Below are 25,659 nucleotides of genomic sequence, written 5' to 3'. Positions count from 1 at the left end.
CCTTTAATGTCGTCACCTTTTTGGAAAACATTTTGTAATCGAAAAGACCATTTTTGTAATCAGTAGTGCTTTTATTAACTCCAGCGCTGCTATCACCAGCAGCAGGTTGCAGTAATAACGGGAGTGACAGTCATTCACATCCACACCTGCAGCAGGGGCGTGCACAGGCTCTCCAAGGGGCGGGGCCAAATAGAAAAAAAGCATTAGGCTTACAAGACTCTAGGGACTGCAGCCACAGATCAGCATTAACCAGTCAAATGAATGGCAATCGACCACCTGTCATTCCCAGCAGCTTGGGAAGACACTGGTAATTCAGTGTTCCATTAATACCAAATTACATTATTATATTATTATATATGGCCCCTTGGGGGCAGCGGAAACAACCAGCTGCCCCCAAGAAAAAAGATTTTGGTTTTTGGCATTCTGATGTTTGATGAGAGCTGTGAGAGTGAATCAAACCAGTAAGACCGAAACAACAAGCATGGCTTGAGTTTTTGAGTTTGTCCCAACAAGCGACCTCTTTCTTGCTACAAGTAGTACAACATATTCATTATAGCTGCTTCACATTTCTATTCAAACCACAAACTCCCCTACAAAGCAAAGTCAGATAGTACCCATGTGAACCCATTTGTCTGGGAGCAGGGCTTGAATATCAAAGTGGGAAACTGCCCAAAGACCTCCAGCATTCCCAAAGAACCCCATGTTCACTGTGTGGTTTGTGGTACATTAATTATTGTATAAGTTAAGGCCCTTCTCATGCAACAGGCCTGAAGTGGATCCTGAGACCTTGTGTCAAAAACCTATTTTTTACTGAGCTGAATTTGAGCGTTCATTGTTCATATTACTAAATTAATTTGTATTTAATCAAATTATCACACAGCAAACCCCGGGGTATGTAATATTCCAGGAATCTGCCTACGGTATGCTCAACTACATACTACATAATAGGAAGATGAACTATCTGACTTTCTAATCAAAAAGGAATGCAATCATAAATTAAACACAATTCAACTTGGCTGGTTAATACATGTATATATATATTATAATATATTTAATTTGAAGTACAGCAAAAACATGCCTATAACACAATAGCAAAATTATTAGCAATAGTGCTAATAGTAGAAGTTGTAAAGTAGCTGTTCAGGTAGTTGGTAGAGGTACCAGTATTTGTGATCTTAACACAATTATATAATATTACAATATATTCAATATGAAGAACCACATGTGCTTCACACTGCAAAAGGTTCTCGTTCTTGTATATACTATTAGGTTCTAAATAATTTAGCGTCCTCTGTGCTTCCAAGCTGGGACCCCTGCTGAGATGCACACACACACACACACACACACAAACATCCAATCTTCACCAATTCCTCCCACTACTTCACTCAACTCTCCACCATGCATAATAAACATACACACACGCACACACTCCTGCAGCACATAATAAAACAGCGGTCCCACCGCCCACCCCGCAGTACAGCACAAAGAGCTCGCGACCCTCCCCCGATCCTTCCTCTGTCCTCTCATTGGTCGAGAGGCTCCGATGCTGGCCGTGTCTCGGGCCAATGAGATGTCTCCAAGGTGATGTCATGGAGGCAGCGTTGGTGCTGATGCTGTTGCCCGGCGCCTGTATCCGTGCAGCCAGACGGGGGTAACCGTAGTCACCGGTCCATCAGCAGCGGCGGCGAAGACAGGGACAGAGGGGGGGTGAGTCTGCATCACAAGACGCACAGCTGCACACTTCTGCATTTCACTTCGTCATCTTCTGTGTTTTAATGCGCAACTGAAGGTTTGTGTGCGTGTGTGTGTGTGTGTGTGTGTGTGTGTGTGTGTGTGTGTGTGTGTGTGTGTGTGTGTGCGTGTGTGTGTGTGTGTTGTATAGGGGGCAATGGGGCGAGGGGTGAGGGTAGTGATGATGCAGTGGTTGCTGCTGACGAGAGGAGTACAAACTGTACGCTGTGTCATTAATTATTGATCCGCCATGTGTGCAGACGCAGCTTTGTGTCTGCATTTGGGAAGGGGAGAGGGAAATGAGTTTGTACGTGCGAAAAGGTGTGTGTGTGTGTGTGTGTGTGTGTGTGTGTGTGTGTGTGTGTGTGTGTGTGTGTGTGTCTGTGTGTGTGTGTGTGTGTGACGGGAGGACAACAGTTCACGAAAGCAATCTCCGTGAAACCAGGAAAACCAAACTGACTGAATCAAAATGGCTCGTGAAGATTTCAGTTATGAATGGGTGTTATGGGCTACATTTACCAAACGTTAATATTCTCTTCACACGTATATGGTATGGGGAGTTGTGGTGATATCAGCTGATTCTATAAGGAATCCCAATATTACACTCAGAATATTATTAAAAGTTATTAGAGGTGAAGATTGTGTTCAGGATTCATGCCAGAATACGTAAATGTATATGCCAACTTAAGTTTTAAAACAATAATTTGCCATTCATACACCAGTATATAGCTTTTGGCCACAAACATAAACTTTCTGAAGTATTTGCTAGCCCCGGTCAAAAATGTGTCCTGTAAATAACCGCCCATAAAACAGCACATTTTTATTTCGACACATTGGTTTTTGTACAGATTAAACATTTTTAATGAGTGACCTTTGGAGCTGCTGGTCGCCAGGTTTTGTTACTGAGGGACAGAGCCAGCTGCATGCTGGCTTTATGCTAAGCTACGCTAACCGACTGCTGATATAGTTCAAAGTATAGAACTCTTACTTTAGATTTAACATTTAACGTGTGATTGGACTTGAGTTTGCCGAAAGGCGAAATATTCCGTTCAGCGAAAATTAATGTCGGTTGTCTTCCTGAAAAGACTTTCCAAGAATATCATACAATTGTTTCATGAACAACTTCGTAATGATATCTCTCTCTGAGTGTACACCAGAGAAAGGGAGCACCCTCAGTCCTGCAGCAGGAAGCAGAGCATTGATCTGCGGCCAGGGTGGTTCCATCAGCTGTGTGCACCGTGCACGTGCACCCCAACGCTGCACGTGCTTCTGTCTGATTAGTAGGGGTTTTGCACACCTTAACGTATATGCTCATTCATGTTGCATGTGTGTGTGTGTGTGTTTGTGTGTGTGGTTTGGATGTACAACGCTATTTTAGAAGATGAAGGGGAGGTAGTAGCAGCAGGGGGCGTCCCACCACCATGTTTGGTTACATTGGTCCCCCACCAGGAACCACTGGGATGTTGCTGCTACTCCTCAACACCTAGGTCCGAGTGAGCTTATGATACTGAATACCAGAATTAAAGCCTTACTTAATTAGCATTCAGCTGTGGATAGGTCAACAAACTGTGCAGCACTCCTGGAACCTTGTGTGATGAAATTCTCCAATTAGTAATCAAGACCTGTGAGTGCTTGTTGATTTGATTAACCGGGAGCAGCAATGTTGCAGGAAGTTGTGTCCATCTCCCAAAACACGATCACATATTCATTTGCTGTAATGGTCGTCGTCATACTCTTCAGATTGAAAAGGAAACCTTTCTTCTGTCTCATTATGTAAGCATCTCCTTCACTAGACCGAGTCGGGTGTCCCTCATATGACCATCAATTCAGTGTTGATGAGACCATCTGACAGACAGCAACGGGATAGACAGAGGGAGAGAGAGAGAGAGAGGGAGACAGAGAGACAGAGAGACAGAGGGAGAGAGGGACAGTCAGGAGGATGGCAGGTGGTGGAAGGTCTGGTGAGACAGTTCTTTACTTGCCCTATACTTGTAGTGCCATTTACTTGCAGCGCCCTCTACTTGTAGCGCCCTATACTTGTATAGGGCCCCCTCCTCCCTACCTCCTTCTGTTTCATGGATTGGAGTTCCATTCATACATTGTCATATTCATGTAATGTGTTTATGTAACTCTGTAATGCGGTTCATTCTGTACACATGACATCTATTGCTTCTGTCCATCCGGGGAGAGGGATCCTCCTCTGTTGCTCTCCTGAAGGTTTCTTCCCTTTTTTCCCTGTCAAAGGTTATTTTTGGGGAGTTTTTCCTGATTCGATGTGAGGTCCTGGGACAGGGATGTCGTATGTGTACAGATTGTAAAGCCCTCTGAGGCAAATTTGTAATTTGTGATATTGGGCTATACAAAATAAACTGAATTGAAATTGAATTGAAATTGTAGTGCCATCTACTTGCAGCGCCATCTACTTGTAGCGCCCTCTACTTGCAGCGCCATCTACTTGTAGCGCCCTATACTTGTAGTGCCATTTACTTGCAGTGCCCTCTACTTGCAGCGCCCTCTACTTGTAGCGCCCTCTACTTGCAGCGCCATCTACTTGCAGCGCCATCTACTTGTAGCGCCCTCTACTTGCAGCGCCCTCTACTTGTAGCGCCCTATACTTTTAGTGCCATCTACTTGTAGCGCCCTATACTTGTAGTGCCATCTACTTGCAGCGCCCTCTACTTGCAGCGCCCTCTACTTGCAGCGCCCTCTACTTGTAGCGCCCTCTACTTGCAGCGCCATCTACTTGCAGCGCCCTCTACTTGCAGCGCCCTATACTTGTAGTGCCATCTACTTGTAGCGCCATCTACTTGCAGCGCCCTCTACTTGTAGCGCCCTATACTTGTAGTGCCATCTACTTGTAGCGCCATCTACTTGCAGCGCCCTCTACTTGCAGCGCCATCTACTTGTAGTGCCATCTACTTGCAGCGCCCTCTACTTGCAGCGCCCTCTACTTGCAGAACCATCTACTTGTAGCGCCCTCTACTTGCAGCGCCCTATACTTGTAGCGCCCTCTACTTTTAGCGCCATCTACTTGTAGCCCCCTATACTTGTAGTGCCATCTACTTGTAGCGCCCTCTACTTTTAGCGCCATCTACTTGTAGCCCCCTATACTTGTAGTGCCATCTACTTGTAGCGCCCTCTACTTGCAGCGCCCTCTACTTGCAGCGCCATCTACTTGTAGCGCCCTCTACTTGCAGCGCCCTATACTTGTAGCGCCCTCTACTTGTAGCGCCATCTACTTGTAGCGCCCTCTACTTGCAGCGCCCTATACTTGTAGCGCCCTCTACTTGTAGCGCCTTCTACTTGTAGCCCCCTATACTTGTAGCCCCCTATACTTGTAGCCCCCTATACTTGTAGCGCCCTCTACTTTTAGCGCCATCTACTTGTCAAGCCCTCTGTTCTCTCATTGGTTGAATTAAACCTGAATGGGAGGTGCTTGCACTGCAGCTTGCCGTCCTGTTCATTCTCTCCGTAGTCACATTTATTATATGACGTTTGAATGTGCTTCATTCCCTTCCTCTCTCCCTCCCTCTCCCTCTCCCTCTCCCTCACCCTCTCTCTCTCTGTCCCTCTGTCTCTTACTCTCGCTCTCCCTCTCTCTCTCCCTCTCTCTTTCTCCCTCTCCCTCTCTCTCTCTCTCTCTCTCTCTGACAGACTGAGAAGGATCTTCAGCATCCCAGGAGAGTTATACATACACAGTGAGAAGATGACTCTGGCAGGTAAAGTCACACACACCATTGCAGCTCCTTAAACTTGAATGTATAAAGTGCTCATTGAGGGAATGATGACGAGAATGCACTTATTATTTGAACCATGTGTCTTGACAGTGTTAACACAATGTCAAGCATCACAAAGCAAGTGCAATAGAGTTAACTCAAACCTTAGCTATAGGTCAGGGTTAGGTTAGGTTTAATTTAAGTTTGAAGTTAAGTTCATGTTAGGTTTAGGTTTGGGTTAGGATCAGGTTAGATTCAGGATTAAGTTGAGGTTAAAGTCAAAGTTAAATACCAAGTTTAGGTTGAGGTTAAGGTTAGGATTAGGGTTGTAGGGGTTATTAGGGCCAGGGCTAGTCTCCAGGAAATGCATGTAAGTGGATGTAATGTCCTCTCAAGTGATGGAAACACGACTGTGTGTGTGTGTGTGTGTGTGTGTGTGTGTATGTGTGTGTATGTGTGTGTGTCTGCACGTGTGTGTGTGTGCATGTGTTTGCTGGCGTGTGTGTGTGTGTGTGTCCTCAGCCTACAGAGAGAAGGTCAAGGAGCTCCCCCTGGTGTCTCTGTTCTGTGCCTGCTTCAACCCACAGACTGCAGACAAACCTACATACAAGGCAGAAGGTAACAATAAATCACTTTAGCGCACGTGTTAACGACCATACAGTATTATTGCCAAATATACGCATTCTGGGAAATGTAGGAATTATTGTTCCCAAAGCACTTAGCAGAGACCTGTAGAAGGGACGAACCACAAACCACATTGACGATGTGTAATAGTGTATTGAAAATGCGTACAAATGAAGAGTCTAAACCCAATCCAACGCCACAGATGCGGTGGACCTGGGCTGGTGCGTCATCAAAGACGTGGAGGTAATTGAGCTGAACAAGCGAACATCTGGCCAGGCCTTCGAGGTCATCCTCAAGCCCCCGTCCTTTGACGGGGTGCCAGAGCTCAATGGCTCCTCGCCACAGCGCCGCGACCCGTCCCTGGAGGAGATCCAGAAGAAGCTGGAGGCGGCCGAAGAGAGGCGAAAGGTGAGGTCATATTTACGACTAACCCAACCGGACCGGCCCCGAACCCTAAACTTGTAACCCTGGCCCCAGCTGCTGCTCATTCAGGCATTGTCAAACATCTGTCAACACTCTTTGTGGGCAGCGTGATTTATAAACTCAGGAGGAAATAGGGTGGAAATTGATCAAAGGAAAGTGGGAGGGAGTGTTGGAGGAAGCAGAGGGAGGGTGGGAAACATGAAAAGAGAGACATGAAAGCACAAGGAACGCAATCATGAAAGCTCCACTCACGGCGGCTCATATTCATCAAGCAAAGAGGACGGTGGAGAGAGGGGGAGGAAGGGAGAGGGGAGAGGTGAGGAATGATAGCTGGCACAGAGACTATGTCCTGCCACTGAGCAACACCTGCAACATCAGATGTTTCCTTTAGTAATCCTTTGTTTACTAAGTGCCTTCAACGCCCCGTATGTCCTCAATCAGGTCCTTGAGTGATGGACAAGTCGCGATAGGTTTGGTTCCTTCACATGAGAGCACAGGTTCGTAGTGGGCAGGACTTAGTTTGAGAAACTAATCCCAGTGACATGATTAAAAGTCCCCAGTTGACATACCTTCGGTGCTCTCTGTCGCCCTCCAGTGCCAGGAGGCGGAGCTGCTGAAGCACCTGGCGGAGAAGAGGGAGCACGAGCGCGAGGTGATCCAGAAGGCCTTTGAGGAGAACAACAACTTCATCAAGAACGCCAAGGAGAAGCTTGAGCAAAAGATGGAGGCCAATAAGGAGAACAGGGAGGCCCTGCTGGCCGCCATGCTGGAGAGGCTGCAGGAGAAGGTACGGTCCAGTTGATTTGATCCAGAGACTTTTGCTCTGAAGGTCTCCCACTTCATGAAAAATCCACTCTAACACACCACAATGTACCAATGTGTCTTTGCAAATGATGATGGATTTGATGAAAGCCCAGTCCCCCAGAGCAGTGAGGGCTCCTGTATCGATGTCAAACATTTGGAAGACATTTATTAGAGAAGCAAACCTGATCAGCTGTGCACTAGCAGTGTAATCGAGGAAATATTCAAGGAATTGCCCAACAATTTGAGAAATGTGAGTTACATGAGATGGTCGATTGCACTTGTCATGTCTGTGCCACAAGTACGGCGCTAGAGCCGGGAGACAATAAGCTTAACTAATTAAGAGCATACATTGTTGTTTTTATACTTCTGTTTCTATGTGGGTTAAACAAACACAATACAATGTGTTAATCAGTCGGGCCTTTTCTCTTTTTTTACTTTGAGACAGCCAGGCAAACTGTTTCCCTGTTTCCTGTTTTCTTTATGCTAAGCTAGGCTAATTGCCTCATAGCTCCAGCTCCAAAGTTAGTTAACTCTCTTTAGTGAAGCAGATGAGGTAATTTCCCAAAATGTGGTAGTATATATTATTTAAACTTCTACATATTTAGTTTAGTTGTGTTGGTATCAGTGTCATATGTGTAGACCAGCAGCCGGAAACAGCTAGCAATCCAAAGGTAAAACAATCCGCCCGCCAGCACCTCCAAAGCTTGCTACTTAAGAAATTATGTGTTGCATATGAGCGTATTTTGCTAAACATTTTCCTTTCATCTAAAGTTGAATGTTTTCTTGAGTGCGAATGAGGCACGCTACATACATAAAGTGGGCTTTTCTATTTTAATGTGGTTCAAAGGCTTGATCAGTAAGCAGGAATATTAAATGAGGTGGCTCTCCCCACTCTGGAGCTTTCCCCTGTTCAATTCTTCATGACTGCTAACACAGTCTCTGTATTTGTATTTGTCTGGCAGGACAAACACGCGGAAGAAGTGAGGAAGAACAAGGAGATGAAGGAGGAAGCCTGCCGGTAGATGAGTGGAGAAGAAGAGAAGAAGAGAAGGAGAGAAGAGAGAGAGCAGGACTGGGAGTTTTGTGATTGGTAACAACATTTAAATTTGAAAAACAAAGGAAATCAAAACAGTGTTCTACAGGAAAGGTGTGTGTGGGGGGGGGGGGGGGGGGACATCACAATAAACATTAAAAGGGTTGATTGGTGAAGAACAAAAGCATCAAGGCGGAAAGATGCACATGTTTGAATCCCGGCTCTCATTTCTGCAGCAGGACACTCTGTATCGATCACCGAGCCGTGTTTGATCATCAGGAGTTGCCAATCACACCGTTTCTACCCAATCAGAGGAGTGAGTTGTGATCTAAAACATGACAAATATGTGATGAGCGCAAACTGAACAAAACACTGGACACACAGATGTAGTTTAGGAGTTCTAGACAGTCACAACCAGGACAAAGCTAAGAGTCCCAGACTGATGGACTATTACCAGTCAATACACATAAACAGGAAATTACACACAAGCTTCTGCTGTTTCCCTTATTGAATAAAAAGATTTAAAAAACAGATTTCCCTCGCTCCACCGCTCTCATGCATTTTGTGGGATTGTTGTGTCTGTCTTTTGGGAATCCTGCATGTGCAGTACTCATGTGAATCTCACGATATGGTTTATGAATATCAAAGGGAAGAATCAGACATCGCTCCAGGGAGAAACACGCACAAAAAAAAGCTTGAAAAGGGGGGAGGAAGCTCTGCTGCATTCTGCCTCGTTCCAGCTCTTTATTAAAAAAAAGTAAAAACTTTTAACCGTAGTGTCTAGTTATAGATCAGTGACATGCATTTGAGTCTTAGATTTAGAGCACTGATTGCACTCTTATTTCAGTAAGCACAACTCAAAAGCACATGGATGGATATGTAGTTCAGAATTTGGATGGATTTGGTCATGAGGAGGAGGAGTTCTGATGGGGGGGCCTGGCCAACCAGCGGTCTCACTTTGCTTTGCCATGTGTCACTGTGCTCTGATTGTCGGTGTTTGATTTTCAAAGGAATGTAAACCAAAAAAGAGTCAAACAGAAACATGAAGTGAGCTTGTTGAGTCATACTGACTTGATGGAGGTGTGTACATGCTGCACTGTGTCTGTGACGGGTTGTACTTGCTGTGGCTGTGTCGCTGTGTATCTTCGAGGCTGGTTGATTGTATCTATTTGGCATGGTCAGTAAAAAACGGCTTGACTGAAACTCTGCTTCTCCTCATTGTTCCTCAATGTTTTGCATGCACTTTATGGTCATTCAAGCCAATAATATAAATTAAAGAGTGTTTAAATCTATAATGTATGTGACAACTTACATTTCACATAATCATATATATGCTGGAATAGAAAGTCTAAAATAATTCTCTTTTTAGTAAAGATGAAAATAGAGGGATCTGATACTAACACTGGCTGCCTGTGAGACTAATGTTTAGGTCACATCCATGAAACATGACAATACACCTTAATACATGCCTTAATATGTATTAGCATCCTATGTGGATCTAGAGAGTTCACTTTTACAAGATGCGTATCGGTTGATATGGGACATATATTATTTGACATTGCATGTCAATTCTCATAAATAATATTTTTTTTATAAATCAATGTCCGATTGAACAAATTATAATATTTTATCACAGTCCAAAAGACATCAGAATTGAATTAAAAACCTTTTAATAAAGCATTCTGGTATGGTTTACAATAAAATAAGAGCAGTTTTTAAAGGTGAATTTAAAACAACAACAAAAGACAACATTATTTAGCATATACAAAGATACATTTCCAACAACTTACTTCTCATGACTCATGACAGACAGTAAATGTGTTTGTCAGACACTGTTTATCATTTTCCACCACTAGGGGGCAGAAAGCATCGCAGCTCTGAGCATGTCTCTGATCGCCAGTAATTGGCTGGTACAAGTTAAAGGCCACACTAGACATTAGAAATGGGTGCAACAAAATTCCTTCTGTGTGTCTTTGTAAAATACATAATAGCCTAACATCAGAAGAGTGCTGCGCGTGGCGGCTGTGGCACCACACTGGGCCTCACACAGGTGCAGCCCACTGAGATCACCTCCGTCCCCAGTCTGAGGCTGTACCATTTCCTCCTCCTGGTACCGGGCCTTTGCTTCGAGATTCTGGGGCGGGATGGAGAAATGTGTGAGGGCCGATTGAACGCAGATGATGTAAGATTGTGAAACAAAATCACAGAGAAAAGATGGGGAAGAAACAACAAGAAAAGTGTGCAATCACGCGTGTTTCCATTCAGTTTATTGCCCTGAATGCAGCGTCTGTAAAAACAGAAGCCAACAATTCCTTGACATGATAAACACCAGATATGTGTTGGTTTTCACATTGCTCCCAACTCATTTATCAACTATGCATCCCATAATGTTCACTCAAAATACCTGTACTGTATGTGTATGTACAGTTCAATAACTCTTGGAAAATAGAGTTGATTCAAATTAAAATACCAGCAGATCGATACCATCTTCCTGTCTGTCAAGTAGAGCAGGGAGACGATTAGCTTAGCTTAGCATTAAGATCATATATTCTGTTTCTGTGTAGACGTAATTATTTAATTATTTAACTTTGAGCTAGCTTAGCATAAAGACTGCATCAAGTCGTTTTGCTAAGCTAGGCTAATGTGCAGAAGAATACAGTATCAAGTAGTTGGGGAAGGAGGGTAATATTCTGAAAAAGAAACCAGATTAAAATCGTGAATTTCTGCGAAAGAAACTTATTTCTCTGAGATGCATATGACAAATATAGGAGAAAGAAAATCAGAAATACATTTAAAAATCAATTCATGATAACTGCCCAGCAGCTTGTTTTCCAGACTACATTTCCACCTTGTCCAGTGGACCCACTCAATGTGTTTTTTACGACTACGAACTGGTTGTTGCACAGTGACCTCAACCAGAAACAGAAGCACAGGCCCGACTACTTTTCAGCTGCTTTGACCAAAACTGCGGTTGCTCACTTGTGGAGGACCAGGACCTGGTGGTAGATGGGTTTGGCCTCCAGGCCTGCGTTCTCTGCTCCCCCCTGCAGGCTCAGACAGCCAGAGGTCAGGCACACAGCGTGGAAGATCTGCCGAGGCAGCCGAGACTCCACACGGGACTCTCTGGAGAGGGAGGAAACACATCTGTACCGATGGGACCACAGGCTATGAACGCCCACAACAGAGAACTGAACGACCAAACAAATGGGAGCAGGGTTTTTATTTTTTGGCACCGACTGGTGCAAAGCAATGAGATAAAAGCCCGGCGAGGCCTCACCTGTACGTCCACGGTGACAGAGACATGTTGGCGATGGTCGAGGCGGCCCTGCCGATCTGAGGCATCACTGAGGGATCCAGATCCAGTCTCACGGACGCGCCCCTCAGTCTGGCTCCCTGCCCCGACTTCATGGAGACCGTCAGGCCCAGCACCAACACCAGCAGAGCTCTCATCACCTGAAGGCCAGAAACAACATCAACGTCTAACACACAAAGGGACACATAACTGGTTCTGAAACATCGACACAAATAGGTTTCCCATCTGTTTGCTTCACGGCGATAAAACTGTGGGTTTGGAGGCAAAAGATACATTTACTTTTCATTTAAAGTGTCCTATCCTATCAGCACGTGTCCATCACAAACCCCACAGCCTCCCTCTTTGGCCACGGAGGAGTTCGGCGCACTCACCAGCGGCATGGTTCCTCTGGTTCTGTCTCCGGCTCTCTCTGTGTTTTTATATGCAGGCGGGCTGTGTCGGTGTGTGTTGGGAAGATCTGCGGTGCATTTCCGCTATGACTGTCACTGATTTTGAAAGATGGCGATCTGGAGATGAGAGCAGCGCCTCCGTGGTCTTTGTTTGTCCCTGTTTCTACCCGTGTGTGCACTTTTGTCATTGCCTTGGTCCTCGCTGTTCAAGCAGACGATGGCCTTCTCACACTGGATGACAGTAGCTTAAGATATTTTGTACATTGTTCTTTTGACTTGGCCCCATTTTGACCCGCCAGTGCCTAGAAGAAGTGGGATGAGCCTGGTGACACCCAAAGGTGTGAAAACCTTTTTGATGTGGTTGTGAAAACAGAACACTAACAAAACACACTGGTGTAATAACCTGCAAGTCATGCTTGATTTATTTTCTTTCAGTGCACAAAACCAACTAGGGAGGATGTTGTCAACCTAAACCACAGGAAAACAAATCATCATTCATAATGTCTTTTCAAAAAGAAGGTCTTCGCTTGAGATGGGCCTGCGGGTGGGACCGGTCACCGTTAGTGTCCCTTTAAGAACCGACTCATCGTGGTGAACAGCCTTAAACTTTGATTTGACTTCTGCGAGTCATTTAAAACACTAAGGTCCACCTACACACTGAGCGATGTAGGTCAGGGAAGCGCTGATGACACTTCTGGGAATGAATCAGCAGAATTACAGAATAACATCCTCCGAACTGACGGGTCCAGAACCTCTGTGCTACTTTGCTGCATCACCAGTGTGACGAAATATCCTTCTCACAAACACCTGAATATGTTGAAAACATAAGGCGATCGTTGTGACCTTCAACCTGGTGCTCAGATAGAAACTGACCACTTCCTAAAAGGGTTTATTAAAGGCCGGCCGGTCGCATGTTCAGCTTGAAACACCTTTTTAAACCCATGTGGAAAGGCCGGGAACAGGGAGTCTGGCATTCGGACCCAGGCAAAGGGGCCGGAGTCTATAAAAAGGGGGTGAGAAGCTCACCTGGGCCTTTCCTCCTGAGCTGAGACCCACCTGAGAGAGCAGCTGAGGCTAATATCTCTTTGTTTGGGGACGGATTTAGTCGGCTCTTTTTTTATAAATGTGTTGAAAAGCATGGTTTTAATATTGAAAATGTAGAACCATGATGTATTCTTTTAAATTCATAGTATTAAATGAAAGGTTTGTGGGGGTCAAGTGGCAACCTAGCCATCTACTATTATGTATCTATTGTGTGTTTTGAGTCACCGTAGCTTGCAATTCATTTGATTAGTTGCCGACATATTTCCTGTCCTGTTCCTGTTTATGCCCTCTTTTTATGCATAACTCTACACTGACCTCCCGGATGGTGCAGTTTAGTGCCACATGCATGTATTAGTTGTACAATTGAATCCACCCCACCTTTATCATGACCTGCATTCAGGCCTTCTATTGAAAGTTTTTTCTGTCTTTGTAACATTGCCGTATCTCATGGCGAGGTGGGTGGAGCCTGTGTTGAGACGGCAATGGCTCGTCAGAAGCACCCAACAGAGGGGTGAGCCGTTAGTCCACGACGATGTAGCAAAGCATGGCTTGTGTTCCGGGTTCGGCCAACAAGGATGCATGGTAACAGAGCAGTAACATGAACACCTTGAAGGGATAGCTCAGTCGGACCCGTCACTGGTATTGGGACGAGAGATCCTCCAGTCGACTGCCCCCATGCAGCAAGAACGAGGACATGCTACTCACCTTATTAACTCTGCTTCCTCCCCGGAGTCGTTGTGACTTCACGTCTCATAGGGTCCATTGGACCTGGAGGTGTCTGATACCTGGTGAGCCGGCCTCCCGCGTTGGCCCTGCTGATGCGCCTCGCCCCCCCTCCTCTCTACCTCCTTCTGTTTCATGGATTGGAGTTCCATTCATACATTGTCATATTCATGTAATGTGTTTATGTAACTCTGTAACTCTGTTCATTCTGGTCACATGACATCTATTCATCTGTCCAGAGAGGGATCCTCCTCTGTTGCTCTCCTGAAGGTTTCTTCCCTTTTTTCCCTGTCAAAGGTTATTTTTGGGGAGTTTTTCCTGATCCGATGTGAGGTCCTGGGACAGGGATGTCGTATGTGTACAGATTGTAAAGCCCTCTGAGGCAAATTTGTAATTTGTGATATTGGGCTATACAAAATAAACTGAATAACTCCCTTTAATATGAAGCTACTGCCGGTTTTCTGAGCATAAAGAAATGATAAAGAATAAGGAAATGCAGCAAAACCATCTGTCACTCTGTTTCTCGTGGACATTAAACACACCAAATATGACATGTTAATCAGTGATCTTTATAAGGGCCTGTAGGTAGATTTAACCATTTCCCCCATTAGCCTAATGCTAAGCTAACCAGCTGCTTGCCGCAGCCTTTTATTTACCGGACAAAAAATATGAAAGCGATATCTATCTCCACATTTATACAAGAACGCAAATAAGTATATTTCCCAACATGTTGAGCTTTAAGACCTAACAATGCCAGCTCTTTTCTTCGGGTTTTACCAAAAGCTCTCAAGCTAGCTCTGCTGATCTGCTCGCCGCTGTACTTGACAGGGCCACGGTAACTTTGAGTAATTAGTTTATTGTGAACAGCTGCCATCACCTGAACCCACGGCTGACTCATATCGAGTATGGTATCCTTTGATACCATACCTCCCACACAAAGTGGATGCTTCGAGGGTTCAAACGCTGTGCTTCTTGTAAACACTCCAGTACTGAACAGGAAGAGGTGAAATCATTCAAGAGCAGCTCTTCTGGGAAATCACAAAGTTCCCCAGCATCTCCGACATAAGCTCTTCGTTTAACCGGTGTTCCAATTCACATTTGTGACATTAAAATTCCTTTCTGCACCATTTCTTGGCACACTGGAAACACATTGGTATGAACAAATTCGATTTTTATTAGTTCAGATTCGGTGATCATTTTGTTTTTGTGACAATTTCTCTCAAATTAGACATTTTGTAAAAGTAAAGAGGTAAAAATGAAACACCAAAGTATGCTTTATATTTTGAACTGCCTTCATCAATTCAAAATAATGTTTTATTCACATAACATAAAGCTAGGGTCGGTTGCATGCACAAAGAAAACGACCTGCATGAGGCATGCAGTGATTTCCTCAGGATGCAAAGTATGAATATATATATATATAAGACACATCACTCCTGCTCCCAGTCGAAATAAAAACTGCAATTCAATTCACTTTATTTTTTATAGCCCAAAAATCACAATTTAGCAAATGGACTGTCCACCAGAGCTGCCGATCGGTCTCTCACTGTCGTTGAGAACTTGGCGGTACATTCAAGTCAATTCTGTTTATTTTGTATAGCCCAATATCACACATTTTCCTCAGAGGGCTTTACAATCTGTACACATACAACATCCCTGACCTTTGACCTCACATCGAATCAGGAAAAACTCCCCAAAAATAACCTTTGACAGGGAAAAAAGGGAAGAAACCTTCAGGAGAGCAACAGAGGAGGATCCCTCTCCCCGGATGGACAGATGAATAGATGTCATGTGTACAGAATGAACAGCTTTTACAAAGTTACATAAACACATTACATGAATATGACAATGTATGAATGGAACTCCAATCGGGTGGGGCGATCAGCAGGGCCAACGCGGTAGACCGGCTCACCAGGCATCAGACACCTCCAGGTAGATGCAAACATCCAACAGTTCAACCTCGTAACCGACTTGCGTGGCAAAAAACCCAAAGAAGTGCCCATCTGTAGTGTTAGTCACGTGAAGGCGATAGTTCAGTGTCTCAAATTTTATACTGGCCTGTTGGGACCAGCCCAAGGCCCACCTGGTTGATAACGGCTCACCTGTCGGGTGGATGGGTTACCGCGGCAACGGAGGAGTGCTCGCTGACAGGCTTCCAACTGAAGTGTAACCAAAAGTATGTGCGTGTGCAAAGAAAGTCTTTAAGTTGACATTTCATGTCAACTTGTAAATAATGGGAGCAACATAAAAAAATGTTAAAAGGTATGAAGTAACAGCACTTTAACACAAGAACCCAACTCATGTCCCATCACATGTTTATTTTCTAATAGTTAGAACAGTTACAATTTCAAAACTTCTTGTGAACTATATACAAATCCAGACGTGTTGGTGAACCCCGACGTAGCAATGAGCAGTAGAGGGGTCAGTGCTCAACGGAGCCATCGCCCCACAGTGGACCCCAATCCATCGGGAGAATAAACTGTGTATAATCATGGGTAGGGACAGAGATCAGCTGTTTAGTGGGTTTTTTGCGTGTGCAACATAAAGAGATGAACAGAGGGTGCATGAGAGTAAAACAATTAATGTACATTTGAATACAAGTCCCGGTTTCTTTTTAAGACCATGCAATCTCCGCCAGCCCCTCAGATGAGGAAGATGATGTCGTCGGCCATCATGACCTGGTTGTCATCCTGCATGCGAGCCAGGGCGCTGCGAACCTCGGGCTCCGTGAAGCGGCTCTCTCGCCCCTTGTTAATGTCGGCCGTCAGGTTGGTCATCTTCACCGACTGGGCGTGAGCAGACTGGAACACGGCGAACAGGGACGACTTGAACTCCTTCAGCCTGGTGGAGGAAGCACACGGATTTGGTTACGATTGTGGCCACACCGCTGTGGTTTAAGGCCGCACGTGTCATATGGCGACTAAGAGTACCACCTCACCTCCAGGCCAGACAAGTGCAAAGGAACGCTGGTGAACCTGACTTTATACGGACGCAGTTGAAACATTCAACCCGTCAACTTTTGAAAGGTGATGTAAAGTTAATTTGCATCTACACTATTAAAATAATATATAAAGTAAAACCGTAAAGGTTATTCACAAAAACTATTTTTTTTAAATCTCCCCAACTAATGAAGCGGCTGCTTGGAGGTCGGACGTTTGAAATTCCAACTGGTAAAGATTCCGACCTACGAGCTGTCTGGAACGCAGCGACACTTTCAGCAAGTAGCAGCTAATCATGAAGAACATGCATCTGCAATACATCGATGCACTTCTGTTTACATGAGTCGCCCACCTCTCTGCGGAAAGCTGCGAGTCTCCAGCATGCGAGGCGGCGTCCATGGGCTCCTCCTCCTGCTGGGGCTTGGCTGGCTTGGGGGTCCCGGCCTGAACTAGAGAGCAGAAGGACCGACGTGAGAACTCCCATACGCACAGAGGACGGTTGCAAACATGCAAGCTGAAGGTTAAAGGCTCCACCCTCTGAAGCCGAGGCTGCTTTGCTTGGTTACTACACGCGTAACGTACAACTCAATATACTGTTACAGTCCACCATGCACTGTCAAAACAAATGGGCCACACACCATGCAAGTAACACGTTGTAGGAGTTAGTTTTCCATATCCATATGTTTATTACACAGTACATATTGAGTTTACTGTGACTGGATCATGTTGATTGGATATTCTCAGTCATTTCATTTAAATGGAGTGATTAGTACAAACAGATGTTCAGCCTCAACAGTGGTCATGCTACAAAGTTCATATGCAAAAAATGTCATTTGCAGTTTATCCTTCAAAAAAGGAGTGTGTCTCTTAAAAACAGAATAAATAATAATAAGTGAGACTGAATGTCAGGAATGGGTCCCTGAGAATGTGGAAGCAGACTAGAGCTGCGTGGGGAGGTAATAAAGGGATGCTTACTCTCAGGAACCTCCTGCTCCTCACTGAACTCATACGGGCTGTAGGGCTCGCTGCCCTGAGAACCAGGCCGCCCCCTGCAGGACACACAGGATAGTGTGATCAATGATGGCTGTGAGAGCCGTTGCATTTCTTCATCATTATGAGTGTCAAAAGTGTCACCTCTTTTTCTCGGTTTTCTGTGAACGTTGCGTGGAGGACTCCTCTTCTTCCTCTGAACCCGAGTCCCGCTCCTGTCTCGAGCGTTTCTTCACCTTCTCCAGGACCTGCAGAGGAAACCGGACAATGTGAGCATCATTCACATGTTAACGCGGGACAAAAAGAAAACACATAATTCGGTCCTTGAGCAGACAGTGGGACAGACCTTTTTAAAGTAGGCAAACTGGACGAGCTCCACGGCCACCTCCGAGTCCTCCAGCTCCACGGCTTTGCTCATGCGGGCCTTGGCGTGTGCCGTGGACAGCCGGATCAGCGTCTCCAGCGTACGGGCCGTCACCGGAGAGGTCTGAGGGACAGGAGGGGCGGGGTCAGAGCAACATCGAGTCAAGACCTCTGCTCAGAACCTCTGTCCACCCCCAATATAACCTCTTCATAAAAAGGCCCTGTGCTCACCCGGGCCATGTCGGCACCCATCTGCTCCTGGCTCCTCAGCCTCGAGTACTCCTCTGCAATGTGATTGGCTGCCTCCTCAGTCAGCACAGGTGTCACCGCCTTGGCGATGTGGATGTACTTCCTCATGAACTCCTTGCTCAAAATCTTATCTCTGAGAAAAAGGACACAGTGCATCTCTCTTTAGCCAGTTACCCAGATGATAGATAGATAGATAGATAGATAGATAGATAGATAGATAGATAGATAGATAGATAGATAGATAGATAGATAGATATAGTGTGCCTGTGTGTACCTCTTCTTCTTGGTTCCATGCAGCAGGTTGTTGTGTTTCTCGTAGATCTGCAGCTCCTCGTGCTCCTCCACTATGGCGTCCGGGTCTTCAGTAGCCAGGACGTCGACCGACCCGCCAAAAGCCATGGCTAAATAATTAACAACATTTAAAAACAAATAGCAACCTTTTGCAAAGATTGCAGTTACAAGACGTCCTCGTGTACAGCACCTGCTCCCTCCTGCTCGCGGGGGTCTCGGTAGCGGTGCATCCTCAGCACGTGGTCCGAGATCTCACGGTCCTGCTCGGCATCCATCTGGTCCAGCACGATGAACAGGAGGTCAAAACGCGACAGCAGGGAGTCCTGGAGGCCGATGTTCTCCATGGGGGTTTTGTACTGGTCGTACTGCACGAGACGAGAGCGGGATTAACACTTTCAGAGAAGAAGAGTCGAGTAAAACAAGTGAGGAGTTCTCGTTACCCTGCCGTAGACGGGATTGGCGGCCGCCAGCACGGAGCAGCGGGCGTTGAGGCGCGCGTGGATGCCGGCCTTGGCGATGGTGACGCGGCCCTGCTCCATCACCTCGTGGATGGCTGTGCGGTCCATGTCGGACATTTTGTCGAACTCGTCGATGCACACCACGCCGCGGTCGGCCAGCACCATGGCGCCCGCCTCCAGGCGGCGCTCGCCTTGGGGAGACAGACGAAGAGGGTTAGCACGCAGGCTAAAGCGGTCGCCAATAATGTTAGCGTGCCAGTGCGGATGTGCACGTCATACCGGTCTCCTGGTCGGTGGTCACCGCGGCGGTCAGACCCACTCCAGAGGAGCCCCGCCCGGTGGTGGGAATGGCCCTGGGTGCTGTGTGAAGCACGTAACGCAGCAGCTGGGATTTCGCTACCGATGGATCGCCTGGTGAAGAAGACGAATGATGAGATGAACCGGTCTCTCCAACAAAGTGCAGCAGAACAGCTCATTGATCAATACTTTTTGGAAATTGAAAAGAGGGCAGTACCAATGAGCAGGATGTTGATGTCTCCTCTGATGCGCGACCCGTTCTCCAGCACCTTCTCCACGCCGCCCAGCAGCATGCAGAGAATGGCCTTCTTTATGTACTGGTGGCCATGGATACTGGGAGCCAGGGAGTGAGCCAGCTGATCAAACACATCCTGAGTATAAAAACAGAAAAGGAAGAATTCAAGCAATCATTCAATAAAAGTAAATAAAAAAGGGAGCCGATTCGCATAGGTAGTTAGGGGGATCCAAGTCTTACCAAGGAGCGGATCCGGCTGAAGTTCCTGATCTTGGCCACGTCGTCCGCTGAGAAGTTGGGTGACACTTCCTTGCTCATCGGTTTGACGTGACAGGCGATCATGATGGTCCTGAGTGGGGAAAAGCGCGAATTAACGATAAAGAACTCGGGGGAAGTCTGCAGCGCCGGCGCACACGCTTGATCCCATCTCACCTGAACGTCCCGGAGGTGAACCCTCCCTTCTTGCCGGGCAGGCAGCGGTACGTCCCGATGGCCTGCACTCGGTCTCCCGGCTTGACTAAGTCCACCAGATCGTTGTCCAGGATGATGTCCACAGAGCGGGGCAGCTGGCCGGCCGGGGCTTTCTCCGGCATCTCCTGCACCGTGATGGTCTGGTGGTCCTTGTAGGCGGAGAGGCCAAACTCTGTCTCCAGGGGGTTGTTCTCCTCGTCCTTGTCAAGTGAGAGAGAAACACAGTAAGTGGTGTGTGTAAGTGGCATCGCTGTCTCTCTTCCGGTAAGCGTATTGCATCACTTCCGGTTGCCAGCTTAGCAGCTTGCGATGTTTTCCTCCCCCCCTCCCGCTCCCTCTTGCTCAGAGTGTCTCATGTATAGCTATTCCTCTGCCTCCCTTAATGATAACAGTACATGCAACAAGTGTAGTTCATTAGTTTAGTCCTTAAAACTGGTTATTATTGTAGGAGATTTTAAGATTCATGTGGATATTGACAATGATTGCCTTAGTACTGAATTTATCTCATTGTTGGACTCGATTGGCTTCTGTCAGAGAGTAAAGAAACCCACTCACTGCTTTGGCCACACCCTCCACCTTGTTCTTACATATGGCATTGACTTTGAGCATTTGGAGGTCTTCCCACAGAACCTTCTTCTGTCAGACCATTACCTCATAACTTTTGAGTTTATACTCCCGGAGTGTACACCGTTAGTCAAAAGTTTCTACACCAGATGTCTAACTGACAGTGCTGTAGCTAAATTTAAAGAAGCGATTCCTTCTGCATTTGATTCAATACCACGTCTCAATGTGACGGAGGACTCCTGTGCTAACTTTAGTCCGTCCCAGATTGATCATATTGTCGATAGTGCTACAGGATCACTGAGAGACACTAGACTCGATAGCCCCACTGAAGAAAGACAGTGAGGCTAAGGAGGTTTGCTCCCTGGTAGAACCCTCAGACCCGCGACCTAAAGCAAACTTCACGAAAGCATATGGCGTTCCACCAATCTGGAAGAATCACGCTTAATTTGGCGAGACAGCCTTAAAACATATAAAAAGGCTCTCCGTAATGCCAGAGCAGCCTATTACTCATCAGTAATAGAGAAAAATAAGAACAACCCCAGGGTTCTCTTTAGCACTGTAGCCAGGCTGACAGAGTCACAGCTCTGTGGAGCCGTGTATTCCTATAGACCTCAGTAGTAATGACTTCATGAACTTCTTCAATGTAAAGATTTTAACTATTAGAGGCAAGATTGATGATCTCTTGCCCTTAACTACTGCCGATCTGTCATCAAGAGGAGTGGCCTTGGAAACGGCTGTATGCCCTGGTGTATATTTGGATAGCTTTTCTCCCATTAACCTAGATCAATTGTCTTCAACGGTTTCTACTTCTAAACCGTCTACCTGTCTCTTAGACCCCATCCCAACGAGGCTGCTTAAAGACGTGTTGCCTTTAATTGGCACCTCTCTGTTGGATATTGTTAATGTGTCTTTGCTAACAGGCCATGTACCACATTCCTTCAAAGTAGCTGTAATTAAACCTCTCCTGAAGAAGCCCACTCTTAATCCAGAGGTGTTGGCTAACTACAGACCGATCTCTAACCTTCCCTTCCTCTCTAAGATCCTTGAGAAAGTAGTCGCAAATCAGTTGTGCGACTTCCTACATCAGAATAGTTTATTTGAGGAGTTTCAGTCAGGATTTAGAAAACACCACAGCACAGGTGAAAATTACAAATTACCTCCTAATTGCATCAGATAAAGGACTCATCTCCGTACTGGTATTATTAGACCTTAGTGCTGCATTCGACACCATTGATCATGACATCCTATTACAGAGACTGGATCAGTCGATTGGCATTTCAGGTACCGCACTAAGTTGGTTTAAATCCTATTTATCAGATCGATCTCAATTTGTATTTGTAAACGATGAAGCCTCAATGACCACCAACGTTAATCACGGAGTTCCACAAGGTTGTGTGCTTGGACCAATTTTATTTACCTTATATATGCTTCCTTTGGGCAACATTATCAGGAAACACTCCATAAACTTTCATTGCTATGCAGATGATACTCAATTATATCTATCGATCAAACCAGAGGAGACCAACCAGCTCGCTAAAATTCAAGAATGTCTTAAAGACATAAAAACATGGATGACCTGCAACTTCCTGATGTTAAACTCAGAAAACTGAAGTTATTTTACTGGGCCCTGAACACCTCCGAGATCAATTATCTGGTGATGTGGTTTCTGTAGATGGCATTGCCCTGGCATCCAACACCACTGTAAAGAATCTAGGCGTTATCTTTGACCGAGACATGTCCTTTAACTCCCACGTTAAGCAAATCTCAAGGATTGCATTTTTTCATCTACGTAACATTTCAAAAATCAGGCACATCTTGTCTCAAAAAGATGCAGAAAAGCTGGTTCACGCGTTTGTTACTTCCAGACTAGATTACTGCAACACCTTATTATCAGGCTGCTCTAATAAGTCTCTCTGTAAAATCAAAAATCACATTTAAAATTCTTCTCCTCACCTACAAAGCCTTGATTGGTGATGCACCATCATATCTTAAGGAGCTTGTAGTACCATATTGCCCCACTAGAGAGCTGCGCTCACTAAATGCGGGGCTACTTGTGGTTCCTAGAGCCCCGCCCTCCCTCCCTACCTCCTTCTGTTTCATGGATTGGAGTTCCATTCATACATTGTCATATTCATGTAATGTGTTTATGTAACTCTGTAATGCTGTTCATTCTGTACACATGACATCTATTCATCTGTCCATCCGGGGAGAGGGATCCTCCTCTGTTGCTCTCCTGAAGGTTTCTTCCCTTTTTTCCATGTGAAAGGTTATTTTTGGGGAGTTTTTCCTGATCCGATGTGAGGTCCTGGGACAGGGATGTCGTATGTGTACAGATTGTAAAGCCCTCTGAGGCAAATTTGTAATTTGTGATATTGGGCTATATAAAATAAACTGAATTGAATTGTGTGCGCGTGTGTGTGTGTGTGTGTGTGTGAGAAAAGCATGGAGCCAAAAACTGCTCAGATAAGAGTACAGTGTGGTTACCTTGGTGGGGTAGATGGCACTGGTGGGGAAGGCATCGAGCGAGGTCATGTCGGTGTACTTCCTCTCGATTGTCTTCTTGGTGGCCGGGCAGTAGTGGACGCTGCGCACTACTTTAGGACGCACCAGGGAACCTGAAGGAGGAGACAATGACAGGAGCGGTTTTAACATCCCTCGACCATTCTGAAGCAAATATTGCATGACGGTTGAGACCCGGGGGGGACGGGGGACGACGACGACGACACACACTCACACTTGGTGATGATGCCCTCCACACACACCATGCTGCCCAGCAGGCGGGAGGTCAGGGTTCGGGGGGTGACGTGCTTGGTGCCGAAGCTGCCCTCAAGGGCCACAAAGAACTCCTCGTACTGCTTGGCGTAGGTGGCGTCCACGGTGGCCACGAAGTCCTTCAGGGCCCGCTGAAACGCCAGCAGCTCCTCGAAGGCGTTGCTCATCAGTCTAGCGGAGAGGACACGGATGGAATATTACTTTCACTGTGCAACAGGCTTTTTGTTGTTGTTATTGTCACATACAGGAATGATGACGCAACAAAAACAAAGGCTACAAGTTCAAGATGCAATGAATCCTAATGTGTGAGAATTAAAACAGGTCAATTATGTAGGCACAGTTTCTTAGATCAGCTTAGACTGCTTTCTCAAAGTGTTTGATTCGCACGCACACACGCACACTTACTTTGCAGCCCGGGCCTCGTTGCGTCTCCTCAGGTCGTTGATGTTGACCACCAGGCGGCCTTTGTTCTCGCTGATCATGTCCCGGACCTTGCTCTGGTAAACCCCCTGGTCTTGCTGCAGGACACGGACATAAAAAGGTTTTACTAAAACTCTTGATGACGTAAACAACTACAAGATGCGCTTCCGATTGGGGGAAGAGACTCGAGTGTCGCACCGAGAGCCGCAGCAACGTCCGCTAACTGTCACCGGCGGCATGACTGATCGACCCGGTTCTTTTGTTATGGCCGCGTGGGTTCCCGTGGGTTCCCGTGGGTTCTCGTGGGTTCTCGTGGGTTCTCACGTCTCGGCCACAACAAAGAGTTTAACCGGGTAGAAGTCGGACTTACGTCGTCGTCCAGGAAGTCCAGGTAGTCCCTCTGAGCCTCTCTCATCGCCTGGTCGTCTGCGACGTTGGTAGACATGGTGGGAGACGATTGATCACGCTTTAGAGTCAGACGCTGTTCTGCGGGTCGTCTGCGGGTCTTCTGCGGGTTGCGCCTCGCTGTCGTCCCACTGCACACTGACGAGGTTTTCGCGCCACTGCGTGCCGGGTGTAAGAACAGCGCGAGAAGGGATTGGTCAACTCTGCGCACGCGTTGTGCATCGTCGCCCAGCTGACCAATAGAATCCACCGTGAGGAGCACATGGGCCCGCCCCTTCAAGAACTCGCGCGAAAGTGGCGCCGGAAGGGGGTTGTGTGTGTGTGCGTGTGTATGTATGTGTGTGCGTGTAGGCGCGTGTATGTATGTGTGTGCGTGTGTGTGTGTGTAGGCGTGTGTATGTATGTGTGTGCGTGTGTGTGTAGGCGTGTGTATGTATGTGTGTGCGTGTGTATGTGTGTGTGTGCGTGTGTATGTATGTGTGTGCGTGTGTGTGTGTGTGCGTGTGTATGTATGTGTGTGCGTGTGTGTAGGCGTATGTATGTGTGTGCGTGTGTGTGTGTGTGTAGGCGTGTGTGTGTGCGTGTGTATGTATGTGTGTGCGTGTGTGTGTGTGCGTGTGTGGGGGGGGGAGAGAGAGAGAGAGAGAGTGTGTGTATGTTTGTTCAGTGCTCATTAGCAAAGCTAGCATGCTAAACCAAGATGTGTAGCAGTTGTACCTGCTAAACACCGCTGTTAGCATGTTAGCATGTGGGATCCTGGAGGTATGTAGTGGACTCGGTTTTTAATGTTTGTGTGTCATCCACGCCAAGCTTCCACACAGACACAACACACAAGCATTTTCAGTTATTAACTGCAAACAAACTCAGTCTGCACCCTCATTAAAAAACTGGCAATTAAAATCAAGGAAGAACAGGAAATCTGTCGCACAATCAAAACACGCCTCCAACATTTCATGTTGAGTACAAAACAGTCAGTTTACAATAGTCCTTCTATCATGTTGTGCAATGAACAAAGAGTCTGAGTGACAGCTACATATCAAACTTAAAAACCAAGTCATGCACCATGAAGCACAAATGAGTAAGACATCCAGTGGGTGTTGGCCTCCGCCAGGGCTGCCCTTTATCACCGGTCCTGTTCGTGACCTTCATGGACAGAATATCTAGGCGCAGCCAGGGGGCGGAGAGGATCCGGTTCAAGAGTCTCGGGATCGCCTCTCTGCTGTTTGCGGATGATGTGGTCCTGTTTGCCTCCTCGGACCGTGACCTCCAGCATTCACTGGGGCGTTTTGCAGCCGAGTGCGAAGCGGCAGGGATGAGAGTTAGCACCTCCAAATCTGAGGCCATGGTGCTCTGCCGGAAACCGGCGGATTGCTCCCTCCAGGTGGGGGCAAACTGCCTGCCCCAA

General features: G+C 46.4%; 3 protein-coding genes across 5 annotated transcripts; 1 reads left to right on the top strand and 2 right to left on the bottom strand.

The window, feature by feature from the left end:
- Nucleotides 1–5,372: 5,372 nt before the first annotated feature.
- Nucleotides 5,373–8,422, top strand: stmn4 (stathmin-like 4). The gene is made up of 5 exons (XM_034527674.1): nucleotides 5,373–5,450; nucleotides 5,970–6,065; nucleotides 6,274–6,479; nucleotides 7,090–7,281; nucleotides 8,261–8,422. The coding sequence occupies exons 1-5, from the start codon at nucleotides 5,438–5,440 to the stop codon at nucleotides 8,318–8,320; spliced, it is 567 nt and encodes a 188-aa protein (XP_034383565.1). The 5' UTR covers nucleotides 5,373–5,437; the 3' UTR covers nucleotides 8,321–8,422.
- A 1,562-nt stretch (nucleotides 8,423–9,984) lies between these two features.
- On the bottom strand, nucleotides 9,985–12,036 carry il17a/f3 (interleukin 17a/f3). 3 transcript variants are annotated; one of them, XM_034527841.1, is made up of 4 exons: nucleotides 12,016–12,036; nucleotides 11,609–11,784; nucleotides 11,311–11,454; nucleotides 9,985–10,465 (listed from the first exon to the last, which is right to left on the bottom strand). In XM_034527841.1, exons 1-4 carry the CDS (start codon nucleotides 12,022–12,024, stop codon nucleotides 10,330–10,332), a joined length of 465 nt encoding a protein of 154 aa, XP_034383732.1. In that variant the 5' UTR covers nucleotides 12,025–12,036; the 3' UTR covers nucleotides 9,985–10,329. The 3 variants fall into 3 exon arrangements, with proteins under 3 accessions (XP_034383732.1, XP_034383733.1, XP_034383734.1); XM_034527842.1 differs by having other exon boundaries at nucleotides 11,924–12,025; XM_034527843.1 differs by lacking the exon at nucleotides 9,985–10,465 and adding an exon at nucleotides 10,876–11,021.
- Nucleotides 12,037–16,098: 4,062 nt separating this feature from the next.
- Nucleotides 16,099–24,467, bottom strand: mcm3 (minichromosome maintenance complex component 3). The gene is made up of 17 exons (XM_034527976.1): nucleotides 24,220–24,467; nucleotides 23,835–23,947; nucleotides 23,392–23,600; nucleotides 23,142–23,272; nucleotides 20,055–20,293; nucleotides 19,863–19,971; nucleotides 19,605–19,758; nucleotides 19,370–19,501; nucleotides 19,073–19,281; nucleotides 18,823–18,997; nucleotides 18,616–18,742; nucleotides 18,324–18,474; nucleotides 18,076–18,216; nucleotides 17,874–17,977; nucleotides 17,715–17,788; nucleotides 17,092–17,188; nucleotides 16,099–16,641 (listed from the first exon to the last, which is right to left on the bottom strand). The coding sequence occupies exons 1-17, from the start codon at nucleotides 24,292–24,294 to the stop codon at nucleotides 16,443–16,445; spliced, it is 2,439 nt and encodes an 812-aa protein (XP_034383867.1). The 5' UTR covers nucleotides 24,295–24,467; the 3' UTR covers nucleotides 16,099–16,442.
- Nucleotides 24,468–25,659: the final 1,192 nt, after the last annotated feature.

The sequence above is a fragment of the Cyclopterus lumpus genome, chromosome 24 (genome assembly GCF_009769545.1).
Source record: "Cyclopterus lumpus isolate fCycLum1 chromosome 24, fCycLum1.pri, whole genome shotgun sequence".
Taxonomy (NCBI): Eukaryota; Metazoa; Chordata; class Actinopteri; order Perciformes; family Cyclopteridae; genus Cyclopterus; species Cyclopterus lumpus.
Note: the sequence above shows the minus strand (reverse complement) of the source record. Positions and strands in the feature narration are given on the sequence as shown.

Coding starts and splice junctions, on each gene's coding strand:
- il17a/f3 (XM_034527841.1), bottom strand. Junction 11,455..11,608: donor CTGTCACCGTGGACGTACAG/GTGAGGCCTCGC, acceptor CTCCCTCTCCAG/AGAGTCCCGTGTGGAGTCTC. Junction 10,466..11,310: donor CAGGTCCTGGTCCTCCACAA/GTGAGCAACCGC, acceptor ATCCCGCCCCAG/AATCTCGAAGCAAAGGCCCG.
- mcm3 (XM_034527976.1), bottom strand. CDS start 24,294: ATGTCTACCAACGTCGCAGACGACCAGGCGATGAGAGAGGCTCAGAGG. Junction 19,759..19,862: donor TCAGCCGGATCCGCTCCTTG/GTAAGACTTGGA, acceptor TTTTATACTCAG/GATGTGTTTGATCAGCTGGC. Junction 17,189..17,714: donor GGAGCAGGAGGTTCCTGAGA/GTAAGCATCCCT, acceptor TCTGCTCTCTAG/TTCAGGCCGGGACCCCCAAG.
- stmn4 (XM_034527674.1), top strand. Junction 6,066..6,273: donor ACCTACATACAAGGCAGAAG/GTAACAATAAAT, acceptor CCAACGCCACAG/ATGCGGTGGACCTGGGCTGG. Junction 7,282..8,260: donor TGGAGAGGCTGCAGGAGAAG/GTACGGTCCAGT, acceptor TTTGTCTGGCAG/GACAAACACGCGGAAGAAGT.